General features: G+C 43.7%; 1 protein-coding gene across 5 annotated transcripts in view; it reads right to left on the reverse strand.

Annotated features, from left to right (window-relative positions):
- Nucleotides 1-16218, reverse strand: part of kcnq1.2 (potassium voltage-gated channel, KQT-like subfamily, member 1.2) — a 216867-nt gene that overhangs the window by 88445 nt on the left and 112204 nt on the right. For 4 of the 5 annotated variants that reach the window (XM_056416501.1, XM_056416502.1, XM_056416500.1 and 1 more), the window contains 4 exons: nt 9518-9593; nt 8703-8797; nt 6163-6203; nt 3732-3793 (listed from right to left, as the gene is read on the reverse strand). In XM_056416501.1, coding sequence (XP_056272476.1) covers nt 3732-3793; nt 6163-6203; nt 8703-8797; nt 9518-9593 — 274 coding nt within the window. Of the gene's footprint in view, nt 1-794; nt 1059-3731; nt 3794-6162; nt 6204-8702; nt 8798-9517; nt 9594-16218 lie in introns of those variants that run through there. The other variant, XM_056416504.1, reaches the window with a different exon arrangement.

Raw genomic sequence — 16218 nt, forward strand, 5'->3', positions numbered from 1 at the left:
TCCAGTGGAGCCAGCTGGTCCTTTATCGGTTCGAAAGTCCTGTCATGAAGGCGTCACGAAGAGCCGGAACATTCCATCCGCTGTCCGCTGCTGCTGTACGAAACTCGATGGCATAATCAACCACCTGACGGTTGAGCTGACGTATTTGAAACAGTCTTCTGCTGGCCTCCGTAGCAGGCGATGAGTGGTCAAAATGCGCCTCATAGTCTCTATGAAATCGGCCAATGAGTAACATAGTTCGGTGTCTCTAGACCATTCTGCAGTAGCCCAGGCTGCAGCTCTTCCCGTTAAATGAGACACAATAAACGCCACTTTACCATGCTCAGATAAAAAGCTGCTGGGTTGTGTTGAAAATGCAGATCACACTGTACCAGAAAGGCTCTGCAATTCGAAGAGTCTCCGGAAAATCTCTCCGGAAGAGCCAGCCGTAACGGGGAGGAAAAAGCCTGACCTGGGTCGTCAGCTGGAGTATTGACAGGCAAATTCTCAGCTGTGGATGACATCACCGGAGGAGCAGTCTGTTGATGAGTGAAAAAATTATTCATTTGGGCAACCAGTTGTTGCATCTGTGTAGATAATTCTTCCTGAACCCCGGCCTGGCGTCCTCTCAGCTCTTGTATTTCCCGGCTGACTTTGTCCAGTTTTTCCTCGTGATGAAAATCGTCACGCCCTGTACCGACAGAGCGGCGTGAAGCGTTCTTGGGTCGGCTGGGTCCATAATGTGGTCAGTTCGTTCTGTTACGATCTCAGACACTTAGGAAGTAGGACCCAATTGCACGACCGGGAGACAGAGATAAAGTATTTGTAAGTACTTTATTTTTCAGTTCTGCAGTGAGCAAATGAAAGCGCTCACGTAGTGAGGGATCAAAAACTTTTCAAGAGCACAACATAACCCGACCTGATCATGGCAAAAGACCAGACGAACTGACAAGGAACACTGGGAGACAGGGGAATTTAAGCACATGGTAACAAGACACAGGTGGGACCAATCAGGGGCGGGGCTGACACTGATGAGCATAGGAGACAGGTGTGATGACAGGTGAAAACAATCAGGAAGCCTGGAATGAGAGAAAGCGAACATAAATGACCTGAACCTCTCTAGCATATCTGTCGGTGCACAACAGTCCGGGCCCGCTGCTTTGCGGGGGTTCTGCTTTTTAAACAGCCTGTTGACGGATCTCTCCAGGATGACGAGGGGCGTCGCTGAGTTGATGGAGGGTGCTCCAGAGGTGTGAGCCCCTGATGGGCTGGGGGAGGGTGGGCTGATGGTCTGTGGCTTGTTGGTGGGGCTGTGGGGGATTGTCTCAGGACTGCTCCATTGTCTTTCAAAGCGGCAGTAGAACTCATTTAGCTCGTCTGCCAGAAGCACATTGTTCATGGAGTGGGGTGATTTGGGCTTGTAGTTGGTGATCTGCCTGAGCCCTCTCCAGACAGAAGCAGAGTCGTTTGCTGAGAGCTGCTGTTGCAGTTTCTCAGAGTACAGTCGTTTAGCATCTCTCACCGCCTTGCTAAACCTGTATTTGGACTCTGTGTACAGGTCCTTGTCCCCACTCCTGAATGCCTGGTCCTTCTGCAGTCTTAGCTTCCTGAGCTCCGCTGTGAACCAGGGTTTGTCGTTGTTATAACTCACCCTGGAGCTGGATGGAATACAGCTGTCCTCACAGAAGCTGATGTAGGAAGTTACAGCCTCTGTGTACTCATCCAGGCTGTTGGTAGCAGTCCTGAAGACATCCCAGTCAGTACAGTCAAAGCACGCCCGTAGATCCTCCAGAGCCTCACTGGTCCACTTCTTGAACTTCCTCACCACAGGTTTGCAGAGCCATGGAGGCCAATGCACGCCATGGAGGCCATGGAGGCCAATGCACGCCAATGGAGGCCAATGCACGCCAATGGAGGCGAATGCACGCCAATGGAGGCTAATGCACGCCAATGGAGGCGAATGCACGCCAATGGAGGCTAATGCACGCCAATGGAGGCGAATGCATGCCAATGGAGGCTAATGCACGCCAATGGAGGCCAATGCATGCCAATGGAGGCTAATGCACGCCAATGGAGGTGAATGCACGCCAATGGAGGCCAATGCACGCCAATGGAGGCCAATGCACGCCAATGGAGGCTAATACACGCCAATGGAGGCCAATGCATGCCAATGGAGGCTAATGCACGCCAATGGAGGCCAATGCACGCCAATGGAGGCTAATGCATGCCAATGGAGGCTAATGCACGCCAATGGAGGCCAATGCATGCCAATGGAGGCTAATGCACGCCAATGGAGGCTAATGCACGCCAATGGAGGCCAATGCACGCCAATGGAGGCTAATGCACGCCAATGGAAGCTAATGCACGCCAATGGAGGCTAATGCACGCCAATGGAGGCCAATGCACGCCAATGGAGGCCAATGCACGCCAATGGAGGCCAATGCACGCCAATGGAGGCTAATGCACGCCAATGGAAGCTAATGCACGCCAATGGAAGCTAATGCACGCCAATGGAGGCTAATGCACGCCAATGGAGGCCAATGCACGCCAATGGAGGCCAATGCACGCCAATGGAGGCTAATGCACGCCAATGGAAGCCAATGCACGCTAATCCACACCAATGCAGGCCAGTGCACGCTAATGCAGTTCTGGTGAGAGGAACAGTGATCGGTTGCACATTGTTACGGAGGGTCAGGAGGGTTCCACCGATTTGTTTCTCAATCCTCCATGCATTGTTGATATTTTGCCTTTGCGTCACGGCACGGTGGGGAGAGAGAAGAAAGTGAAAGCGAGAGAGAGAGAGAGAGAGAGTCATAGGTAGGGTAGGCACGTCTGAACGCAGGTTTATGTTTCCAATCAGGAGATTGCGATCACAACATGAAGCCCTGAGCAAATGGGCCGTAACTCAATCACAGAGGGAGGTCTTCAGGCTCGGAGAGGACGTTGGTTCAAGGCCATTACCGCGAACAAAAAGGGGTCCGAGCTCAGCCAAAGGCATGCGAACATCATGAGAACATCAGAGAACATCATGAGAACATCAGAGAACATCAGAGAACATCAGAGAATATCATGAGAACATCAGCGTGGATGAGCGGGCAGACGTGGGACGGTAAATGTGGAGGAAATCCTGACTCGAATAGAAAAGAAGTGGCTCTAGAATGCATTGTTCTATTGTGTAGGAGTATGTTGTCATCTACTGTCAGGTGTGAGAACGACTCGGGCGAAAAGAGGCCTGTGACATCACCAGTGGTGTGAAAAAACTAAAACACGCTTGACCACATTTGAGCGGTAAAGACGGAGAGACGGGAAGGCGGACGCATTCACTCACGACCGGTCACAGCCGCGGTTATCTGTTGGCTACGCCTCACTGTATTCAGACTTCAGCCCCTCTAATGTTCACTTATAGAAACAAAAACGTTCAAAAATCGTCACCGCCCCGACGTACCTGGGATTGCAGGGGAGAACAAAGTCATAAAAACGACTCCGCTTCCAATGGGAGTTGGAATGACAATCATTTAAATTCATGAATACATTTAAAAAACAGATTGACCATGAATCCAGCGCAGAGAATGCAGGTTGTTTTTTTGTCATATCAAAAGATTCCACCGCACGCATTCATCTGATAACAGAGCGTCACGCACACACAGTGATGCAGTCACAGGCGCATACTTCTGCTTATCTCTCTTACTCACACACACACACACGCACACACACACACACGCACACACACAGAGCAGCACGAGTGTGCTTACCTTATCTTCTAGCCTGATGAGTCGCGCTCCAATCGTTGGGTATTCTTTATCTTCTCCTTTTCCTGAAGAATGAAATAAAAAAATTGACAATCAAACATGGACACAAACAAACATCAAGTGGCAATATTAATATTAATGCATTTTCCTCGATGGCATGACATATGTACTCCTGAATTTCTTTCCCATAACAGATGCATACTTGTACATTTGGTCACGCTGACGCACACGTCACAAACACAACATGGTCCGTTACAGGAGGAGCCCTGAAGGATTCTGAGTGAAACCATCCATTCATTCTTTTGTTGTTGTTGTGTGGACGCGGTTCAAAGTGGCAGTTTACAGCCCCCTGTTGAAACGCGGACGCTAAATGCACGTCATGGAAGAGTTATGTCGGCCTAAAAAACATGCCGTAACTCCATTTTTCAAAAGTGTAAAAATGGTGATTTCACAGATGTGTGTGGATCGGCATTCATTTATACTGTTTGCGTATGGCATGTGTGCATGACGTGTGGACATGACGTGTGGACATGGACATGTGTGCATGACGTGTGTGTGGCGTAGCTCCGTTTTCTTAACCCTGCCCTTTGTCCGACTGCTTATCTGCGCCAAGAGACGTTCACTGAGCGGCTGGGAATCGGAAAAGGAGGAAAAGGGGGAAGGGGGGTCGCGGGGGTCGGGTGGGTCGCGACTTTAAAAGCTACTTTGGAGATTGTTTAGATTGAAACTTTTCATACTGGCCACCATTTATTAATTTTAAGAAAGTGAAGTGTAAATTAAATCTTTAAAACATAATTGAACTAGAACGGGCACTCGGTAGAGCGCATACCTTCGCATATCACAAGATTGGGCATTGAATTATGAAAATGTTGGCATTAGTTGCATGCCACTTGGATAGAAATTGACCGTGCTATGGTAAAAATAAGATTTTGACCTTTCCATGACCTTGACCTTTGACCCGATTGATCCAAAAATTGAATCAAATGGTCCCCGGATAATAACAAATCATCCCACCAAATTTCATGCGATTCAAGAAGATTTGGACCTTTTCATGACCTTGACCTTTGACCCGATCGATCCCAAAATCTAATCAAATGGTCCCCGGATAATAACCAATCATCCCACCAAATTTCATGTGATTCGGTTAAAGACTTTTTTAGTTATGCGAGTAAAACGCATACAAATAAAGAAATAAATAAATAAATAAATACACGGCGATCAAAACATAACCTTCCGCATTTTCAATGCGAAGGTAATAATTATACTTAACTTGCATTCGTTATAACTTCATAAGGTTTCAGATCAACATACTCAATTGCCATTTTCTTTTCCACTGTATTCATTCAACAGGTAAGCTCTTTTTAAAATATATATTTGTTAAGGAAGGGGGTTTGTTTTATATAGTTTTGCTTAAACCAATCAGGTAGCGGGGGACATATTCGTCCCGCTGATATCATTCTCAGTTAACACGGAAGCGCTATAGTTTTTTTGGCACAATAATTATAGAAATATGTCTATTAAGCACTGGTATTTTTCCCATTTGATTTCATTCACGCTATTCTTCATGCATGTAGCCGAACTGCAATCCTATTTGAATTGAACAAATAAGAGATATCAGCTATTAATAAAAGTCTATTCCACTATAATAAAGTGTGTTAAGTCAGTTTCAGTTTAAAACAAGACCCACATTATGCTTGTTGATTCAAGAAATCATTTCTTCATTCTTTTATTCTTCAACATTTCATTAACAAATGGACAAATCATATGATCTAAAAGAAAACTAGAATGGGCACTCGGTAGAGCGCATACCTTCGCATATCACAAGATTGGGCATTGAATTATGAACATATTGGCATTAGTTGCATGCCAATTGGATACATATTGACCGTGCTATGGTAAAATGAAGATTTTGACCTTTCCATGACCTTGACCTTTGACCCGATCGATCCCAAAATCTAATCAAATGGTCCCCGGATAATAACCAATCATCCCACCAAATTTCATGCGATTCGGTTCAATACTTTTTTAGTTATGCGAGGAACACGCATACAAATAAATAAATAAATGGCGATCAAAACATAACCGTCCGCATTTTCAATGCGAAGGTAATAACTGATGATCTAAATTATTAGAACAAACTACTGGAAATGATAATTTCCTATTTCATTTTTAATTACCAAACTAATGGATACACTCTGAAATACTTCCACACATGTACACCCACGTGGACATGTGCACACACACATTGCTAGCACATGCACACAAGCACGGTGAAACACACACACACACACACACACACACACATCAGGGGCCGCTCTTCCTCTCATATTTAGTCTGGCTCCGCTTGTGTATGTGTGGGACGTAAACACAGGGGTGGGCCGAGGAGTGACGGCTGTCCATCAGATGCAGATTGTTGTGTTTTCCGTGTATTTACCTGGAAGAAACATTCCCGGCTTCCCCAGTGTGCCGTCGAGTCTGGGGGAAAACGAGAGGAGTAATTAAAGAGGGGAAGGGGAACACACTGGCCAGATTCAGTGGAGTAAACAGCACATTATTCCAGGTCATGAACAAAACAGTAACATAATATAAGCCAATTTACTGAGCCAATACAATTAAACAAATGGCGTCATCTTGAACGGTATTTACTGCTTACCCACATGCACGCTTTAAAGTGATGAATAAATTAATGTTCGTATTGAGCTGTCGGGCTTTCAAAATAAACAATCGGTCTCGCAAGAGGTTTCCATCGCACATGTGGACTGTTAGTCGTCGATGTGCCGAAGCAGTTCAAAGCGTTCTCTTCTGTCTCGGGCGCTCTTCCCTTCATGGTGGCGACAGAAGTGGTGAGTGGCATCATCTTTTTCTTTGGATTGTCCGTCAAATTTTTACATTTGGAATTACTCTTTTTCTTTTTGGTCGGAGGGGGGGGGGGGAATAAATGACAATAAACAATAACTCTTCCTGTGTAGAATTTTACGAGAGATTAAATTGTGTTTATTGAAGACTCTTGGCTTTAGGATTCTTTGTATTTACATCGTCGCAGCTTGTTTTAAGTTGTAAGAAATAATCAATAATTTTCTTTTTTCTTTTGTTTGTTATTATATTTTTTTCTTTTTTTTTCTTCCTCGTCTGATTGTTCGTAGAGTTGGTTGTTATGTAATTTTGATTTATCCGTTGTTGTTTTTGATTGTCTGGTGTAACTTGCAAAAACTTAAAATAAAATGATTGAAAGAAAGAAATAATCAAGGAATCCATCTTTTCTTGATTTACTGACACGTGGTGATGGCCTGCTCAGAATTTTCACAGCGCGTTACCCGCGTTTCAGCTGAATTACTTCAAAAAGGTGTTTTTACGTACTGACATATGTTTGACCCAATGTATTACCTTAGCCCCTTTCAAGGGGCGGGGCAAAATCACGTAGAAAATGCAGAGAAAAGTTGCAGGAAAAGTAGTTTGGGACTTTAATAAAGCTCAAGTGAGGTGGCAATGTGTTCATGAGGAGGAACATGCGTCAGCTTCAGAAAAAAAACCTGCAAAATACTTAACGGAGAAAACAACGGAGACGTCCCGCAAAACGAGGAAAACGTGCCGCGGAATGACAAAAACAACGAGATCAAGAGCCAACGCGCTGAAAACAGCCACGTAGAGTGGGAGGGCTTAAGGGGAACAGCTGGAGTGTGTGAAATGTGGAGCACAGAGGTGATCATTATTATTTTTTAAACATTTGACCATTTAAAAAAATATATATATTCGAAGAAAAAAAAGCGACATCTTTACGTAGCTATAGCATTAGCTTGTTACTTTGATGATATATTTAAAGACGATGGCCAAACGTACACTACCGTTCAAAAGTTTGGGGTCATCCAGACAATTTCGTGTCTTCCATGAAAACTCACTTTTATTTATTAAATGAATTGAAAATTGAATAGAAAATATAGTCAAGACATTGACAAGGTTAGAAATAAAGATTAATATTTGAAGTATTCATTTTGTTCTTCAAACTTCAAGCTCAAAGGAAGGCCAGTTGTATAGCTTAGATCACCAGCATAACTGTTTTCAGCTGTGCTAACATAATTGCACAAGGGTTTTCTAATCAGACATTAGTCTTCTAAGGCGATTATCAAACACAATGTACCATTAGAACACTGGAGTGATAGTTGATGGAAATGGGCCTCTATACACCTATGGAGATATTTCATTAGAAACCAGACACTTCCACCTGGAATAGTCATTTACCACATTAACAATGTATAGTGTGTATTTTTGATTAATGTTATCTTTATTGAAAAAACAGTGCTTTTCTTTGAAAAATAAAGACATTTCTAAGTGACCCCAAACTTTTGAACGGTAGTGTATAAACCGTATATATGTATCTGGAAGGCGCCCGTTGTGTTGACTGACTATTTAGCATTTTTCTGGTGCTTTTGGTTGCTGGGTTTGTGTGTTTTCAGAGTGTTCGCCGTCAACCTATTTGTTTTGCCTCGCAGCGCGTTGTCTTCATTTGCATCGCGTCTTTTGGAATTGCCCCTGTTTCTGCAGGGGCGGCGTTTTAAAAAAAAAAATTTAAAATGTCTTAACCCTCCTGTTACCTTTAGGGTCAATTTGACCCCATTCAATGTTTAACGTCGGTGTTCTTTCGGGTCAAATTGACCCCAGGCTGTTTTTCACTGCGTCAAACATATAAGAAATATCAACTTTTTTATATATTTAAAGGGCTATTTAGGTAGTCAACAAACAAACATAAAGTACCTCACACTTAAACTTGGGAAACAATATTAATTCTAATAATTTTCTGGAGGTTTTAATTGCTGGGGTCAAATTGACCCTGAGGGTAAAATATGTTGGTAAATGTGAAGGTAACAGGAGGGTTAAACCATTGTCGCGCCTCGTCCGCCCACGTGTATATCCAACATAATGTAGAAACACGAATGTGGAGAAGAGAAAAAAGTTGAAGAAAGAGGTCAAAGACATCACCTTCTCTGCAGCTCCTTGATGCGGATCATCATGTTGAGGTGACCCTGGGAATATTGCTCGATCACGTCTCGCACATCGTAGGGCTTCCGCGATTGCTGCGGATCACACACACACACACACACACACACGCGCACACACACGTGCAGACACACAACACACACATGGAGACAAAAGCCATTGTCAACCATAGCCGCTGTTGCTTGGCCCCTGAAAACATCCCCAACCCCCTTGGGCATCAGAAAGAACCCAGTGAACTCTTTAGGGTATCCCTGGTCCACACAGCCTCTGCAGCTGAGATCACTCAGGCCATAATTGAAAACATATCGACCACTTGGAAAACGGTACGAATATAGGGACCACTCGACAATAACACGAGGCACAAACACGACGGCCAAAGTATCTCAGACATGATTAGGTTTTCCTTTTTTTACTGAAATAATTCACTGCACAGAACGTTTGAACCTAGTTGTGCTGCCTTTAGAGCCGCGTGAGGCAATGACCTGCTGTGTGAGTGAGTGAGTGTGTGTGTGTGTGTGTGTGTGTGGGTGAATTTCTGCAAGTGTTGTTGTGAGTGCAGTACAGTAAGTGAATTCCTCCTGCAGCCCCAGAGACAGGTTAGTATAGACTTCCCTTGACACTACGCCTGAACTGAAGTGAGCACAAAGACGACATGCAGGTGCAAGTTTCAGGCATTTACACACACGTACACACACACGCACACACACTTCTCTCACTCTCACTGCGTCCCTCTCTCTTTGTCTCTGCATCATCCCCCTCTTTTGCTCCCCTTAACTCTGCCGAATGCTTTTGCCTACCTGAAATTTCGTCCTGGCCACAAAGTACTGCATCCTGCGGAAGACTTTTACGGCCGACCTCTGGGCGTGGGACAACCTGCGGCAGAAAGGGACACTGGTTTAGTCTGGAGGTGAAACAGCGATGCCCCGCCCGGGGGCTTTAGATGACTCCTTGGCTTTTGACAAGATACATTTTAAACAGAAGGAGAAATAAAAGACAAGAAAAGCTGCATGGCTGCAGTCACAGTCTCATTGGCCCTGGCTGCTTTTAATGGACAGTGTGTGGACGACGCAAGAGCAACATACTGTATGTGACGCTAACAGGAGAGTGCACCCACACACACACAAACTAGAACGGGCACTCGGTAGAGCGCATACCTTCACATATCACATGATTGGACATTGAATTATGAAAATGTTGGCAATAGTTGCATGCCAATTGGATAAAAATTGACCGCGCTATGGTAAAAAGAAGATTTTGACCTTTTCATGACCTTGACCTTTGACCCGATCGATCCCAAAATCTAATCAAATGGTCCCAGTATAATAACCAATCATCCCACCAAATTCCATGCAATTCGGTTTAATACTTTTTTAGTTATGCGAGTAACACGCATACAAATAAATAAATAAATACACGGCGATCAAAACATAACCTTCCGCATTTTCAATGCAAAGGTAATAAATACAGTAAACATCTAATTGTGTGTAAACATAGATTAACTGCTGCTTTCTGCCATATCAGTCACAACTACGACACTGAGACGCAACGTGAAACAGAAGGAGGCCAGACTCGGTTTGCATGAAGAGGAGTCCCGAAACACCAACAACACAAGTCCCTCGACTTTTCAAAGCAGCACATCTGAGTCAACACAAATGAAAAGCCACCGGTATGGAGCCAAACACTGAGACAGAAAACCACTGGAAGCAAACAACACAAAGTCACACTTGCGTGCCGTAGCGGCTGGATGGCGTGCACTTGTGTTTGTTTGTTTCTTGCGAGGAGGCTCTCATGGTGCTCATGTGATTTATTCGTCAGAAAGCAAAGGAGAAGAAGTAAAAACACGGCCTCGGAAGTGTGACGGCAACGTGTTGTGTGCTTTTTTTCTTTCTTTTTTAAAAGTTTTTTTTTCTTTTTGGTTTTTGGACAGTATCTTAATTTACAAAGTATACATCAGCACAGGTGTAGTATTCAACATATACCATCCCGTTTTTCAAATTAAATAACATTGAACATTTTTGGGAGAGTGTACATCCAAACAGAGAAATACATCAGACAAGGGGGAGACTAGGGAGGGAGAGGGATAGAGGTCGGAGAGGTTTCCTAAACTAGAGCAGCGTTGCAGGGTCATTCATGTATTTGTGTGCTTTGAGTGGAAATAGATGAAGAGAAAACAGCGACTGATCGTGTGAGCGACTGGATTTCAGAGGTCCGAGTGATTGAAAACACACAAATACTTTGCGCCGGCACAGAAGGACGCGCCCCGAGAGCCCAGCAAACAGCGGTACATCGTGAATTTGGAGAAAGGCATTCTTTGTTTTTATGTCTACCAAGGACAGAAATATGTTTGTGAAAGTGACATCATAAGCATAATTTAGTGCGTCTCTCTGTTGAGACCGACTGGCTAGCTAACGGCTAACGGTCTACCAAGGAAAGAAATATGTTTGTGAAAGTGACATCGAAATCATCTTTTTTGTATTTCACATGTGCCAAGAAATTATTGTCAAAAGGAAGAAAAAAAGAAGACAAACAAATAGATAAGGAAGGACGAAAGGGTCTTGTGTAAGCATCCAATTAATACGTATAGTATTGTATTTTTAAATGTCCACAGGATTCTTACACCCTTTGACCAGTGGATTTCCAGGACTTTTCCATGACTTTAAACCAAATTTCCATGACCAAACTGAAATCTCGGTATTAACATGAACATTTTTGAAAAGTGTGCATATTGATAGCGTACGCCGACTTATATTTTGAGCGTCTTTCTTTAAAAAACAGATTAATTATTTCAAACTCGGCGTAAATGAACATGTGATTATAACACATTTCCATGACTTTTCATGGCCTGGAAATAACCATGTCCTCCTGAGCACTTCTAAATATACTTTTCAATCTGGATGCCTCATAAAAATAGGGAGCAATTTTTTTTAAAATAAAGCGGATTTTCAACAGCTGTTTTCTTCATTCTGTTGAATTGTAGTAAACTGCGGAAAAAAAATATTGAACATTTAATTCTCTGGAAGGAAAACAGAAGGATTTGCCCCCTCTGGTGTGAACTTGCATGAATCTCTACTATCATTTATTTTTATTTATTAATTTCCTCATTCATTCATTTTGTGCCCCCGTTTTCAATATTTCTTCCCCTTAGTCCAGCAGCAGCCAGGAAAGAGCCTTTGCTTTAGTCATGTTGTTGTCTGGGTGGAAACAGCTGGGCGTACGCACGCCGTGCAGTGACAGAAACAGCTTGTGATGACGAAGAGGAACATTCATTTTCCATGATATGGTAGTAATACGGGAGGAATGCGACCCCGGGAGGTCACTGGGAGAGGGGAAATCCCAGGGTAACATTAGGAGGGTTGGAAAGTTTGTCTTTAAACAACAAATACATAGTTTCAGGGATCCGAAGATCACAGATGACAAATCAGTGCAGCTGCAAAGAGGCGATGTGGTCCAATGGATCAGTGTTCACCACCCCCTTCAATACGGCCAGTGTCAACGCACTAGATTGTTGAAAAGCCCGTATTGATGTTCGATAATAGAGAAAGACGTAGCGCCAATAATGCGGTTTCATCAGAGCATTTATTCAGACAATAAATATATAGTAAAAGTATCCCCCGACTTGCTCCCGTGTGTTTATACCCGTCTCCCTATCTGTCTTCTATTTCATACACAGTACGTCTGAGAGACGGGTGACCTTTCCGCCATCTGTTGGCATCTGAGACATCAAAGTTAAACTGGTGAGCCGCGGGGACAGTGTGTGTGTGTGTGTGTCTCGGAGCAGCCGATCTGCGGAGAGGTGTGTGTGTGGGGGGGGGGGATCAAAGGCAAACTGACATCACCAGAGAGACTCAGAGGAAGATGGCCGAATTGAATGGGAAATGCATTTAAAACAAGCGATGGCATGCATGAATCCGAAAAGCACTGTATGTGTGTGTGTGTGTGTGTGTGTGTGTGTGTGTGTGCTTCCGTTGCTCTGAGCTTAACTGCAGCCAGAGATGAGTTATTCTCCACTCAAACGGCCCTCAACCAGAAAATGAATGGCTCCATTCTTATGTCAAAAGTCTACGCTTAAATCGGTCGGAGCAAAGGACTTTTTCTCTCTCAAACTACGTCCCAATCAAAGGCGACACACACACCCGCGTGCACAAACACACGCACGCACACACCCTCGACACACAGACAGCGCCCTCCCCCCTCCGCGAACCAGCGCCTTTGTGGAGTCAACAAGTTGCTCTCAGGTCTTAATTAGGCAGCGGGATAACAAAGGGGCTTAACAGACAATGCGTTTACACGGGGCCGTAAAACATGAACATCAAAGGCCGTCGTGCTGCCGCTGCCTTTTTCTTCTTCTTCTTCCTTCTTCTTCTCCTCCTGCCCTCCATGCGAGGCCTGCCCAAACTATAGGGGGAAATGCACACAAACAATACCAAACATAAAGAGCTTGAGGCCCTATTTAAAAGAGAAAAAAGAAAAGTCTACCCCCCCCCCCCACACACACACACACACACCTCCTTGCTCTCCACTGTCGATCAGGATAAGGAAGTGTTTGGGGGGGGGGGGGTGTTTCCGCCTCTTTTCTGTGTGAGTCGGAGGTTCGGGCATAATTGGGGAGAAGAAGAAAAAAAAAACACATGCGGTTTCTTGCGTTTGACACACAAAAAGCGCACACGTGTTCGTTGGGTAAGTCCGATTAAAAGAATAACACGGAGAATAACTACTCCGCTCCATTCAACATTTGGCACAAAGCAACTGGAGGAATGTAATTTCTGCATCTCTCTCTCTCTCTGCTGATGCTGCCCTTCAAACACTTGCTGGCTCTGGCTCCCCCCCCCCCCCACCACCACCACCAACTTCCCCTCCCCCCTCCCTCCCCTCTTTTCTCGGACGCACAGCGTATCCCGGGGATAGCCTAACCCAGCAAAGCTCGGCTCTCGCCCACGACGTCGCCTACATGTTTTTTTTCCATTGTCCCGCGCGCTGTGATTCATTCTCCATTGGGAAGGCCGGACTCCTGGCTCTTTTCATACAGACTCGCTATTATTCTTCATCAGGTCGACTGTAGAGGTCGTATAAAAGCTGGAGCTGCTGGAGTCATGGACTGGCCTTGTCCCTTTCTTGAAAAGCTGTGACGGATTTAGCCCCCGCGGCCTCCCCGTGGCCTCCCCTGGAACCTTCTCTCTTAATAAGTTTTCTCTTTCTTTTTTTTCAAAACATTTTCCGATGGTCACTTTGGAGATCTCGGAGTTGTCAATGGCAACTCTCCCGCATCCCCCACCCCCCTCGGCTCTTTATTTGGCAGGGGGACCGTCAAATATCCTGTGCTTCCATGGTGCGCTGCAATAACCTTGGAGTCAGTCAGGAAAGAGCAGCCTTAGACATCAATGTGCTACGGTCTGGTCTGTGTGTGTGTGTGTGTGTGTGTGTGTGTGTGTGAGAGAGATAAGCTTTATGACTGGTGCTTTGGTCCATCAAAGAGATGTGCTCCTCTGTTCTCCTCCAAAAACAGACATCCCTTTATCATATCTTCGGGAGGATAAGATGACTGCATTCTTTCAGGAATGTTTGATCTCAACGCGATGGCATGCCAGAGGGTGGCGTGGTGAGAATTATAAGTGAGAGACACCGTATCATCACAGCCAAGTTCCTTCACTCAATGAGTTTATTTTTATTTTTTAAATGAATGGGCTTCTGAGCACTTCCAACGCAAGAAATTCTCCCGTGAGGAAAATAAAAAAGGAGTTCCGTCTGGTGGGAAATCTAAACCGCCGCTGGTTTCCACCCGAAACTCTGTGTTCCTCACGAGATTATTGCTCGTGAACATGCTGTGCTCACACTCTTGAGGTTGTTTCCGTAGAGACGTTCATTTTCTTTGGCAAACTGTTAACCGTCCTCTTTTTTAAAAACTTTTTTGTACTACTTTGGAGAGCACCGTGCATTTCCCCCCAGATGAACTCACAATTATTAGATTCTTAGTTGTATATATATATATATAAATATATATGTGTATATATATATAAATATATATGTATGTATGTGTGTATATATATATATAAATACATATATGTGTATATATATATAAATATATATATGTGTATATATATATACATATATAAATATATATGTGTATATATATATAAATATACATACATATACATATATATAAATATATATGTATATATATAAATATACATACATATATATATATACATATATGTCTATATATAAATATACATACATATACATATATATATACATATATATGTATAATTCTGTTGACAGGCAAATGAAAAGGATAGTTATTCCAACCAAAAGCTCATACATGGACCCCTCTTCACTTACTGATGCAATCGTTTTCCTTCCCCCCCCCCCCCCCCCGTTTCCCACTCTAGTTGTTTTTCGCCCCCCCCGTCTCCTCCTTCCCAGATCAATGGGCACTGATCAAGACATGCTGGAGACAATAGCAGCAACCCGGCCACATCAAAGCCCCAGTGCCCACGAGGAGCCGACGACAAAGACGGAACCGAGGGAGCCAGCCATGTTTGATGTCTGTGCGGCCACATAGACAGAGAGGGAGAACGAAAAGATAGACCAGAGAGATACTGTAGATATCACCCCCTCTACTTCTGCATTTCTTTCACCAAAAACACAGGGAAAAAGGGCATGTTTGTGTATATAGACGCAGGAATGTGGAAAGCAAATACAGTCTCTCTCATGCGCCCACAATGTCTTTTGTTTGTGGACACATTGCTTGTTTAAAGTAGCCTTCTACGGCGGGATGCCGCCACAGACCTTCGAAAGGTACACGTGAATGAAAAGTGTGAGAGCTGGGGAAAAAGAATCCCGGCAAAAAAAAAAAAAGATTGCCGACGTCCCCGTGACCTCGGAAAAAGTGCCGCCCTTGTTTAGCGTTAATGACGCCGAAGTTTCACAACCTGTCATTATTTTTTAGGAGAACAGAGACAGAAACTGCTCGTTCCCACCACACGGAGAGAGGAGATTGGAGAGCAGCGCACTCCTAACAAGTGCACTAATGACGGGTGAACTCTTTGTGACACCGCGCTAACTGCCAAATTAACTAAAGATTTGGACGAGGAGGTTTCCAGTGAAGACCGACGAGTGAAATGAAAAACTGTGTGGGAAATAAATGATTTTACCAGGGTATGAAAACCACAAGCAACTACGATCGTGACTTTTAGATATATATATATATATATATATATATAAATATACATACATCCACATATATATATATATGTATATATACATATATATATATATGTATATATACATATATATATATATACACATATATATATATATATATATATATACAGGACTGTCTCAGAAAATTAGAATATTGTGATGAAGTTCTTTATTTTCTGTAATGCAATTAAAAAAACAAAAATGTCATGCATTCTGGATTCATTACAAATCAACTGAAATATTGCAAGTTTTTTATTCTTTTAATATTGCTGATTATGGCTTACAGCTTAAGAAAACT

The sequence above is a fragment of the Pseudoliparis swirei genome, chromosome 6, assembly GCF_029220125.1.
Source record: "Pseudoliparis swirei isolate HS2019 ecotype Mariana Trench chromosome 6, NWPU_hadal_v1, whole genome shotgun sequence".
Taxonomy (NCBI): domain Eukaryota; kingdom Metazoa; phylum Chordata; class Actinopteri; order Perciformes; family Liparidae; genus Pseudoliparis; species Pseudoliparis swirei.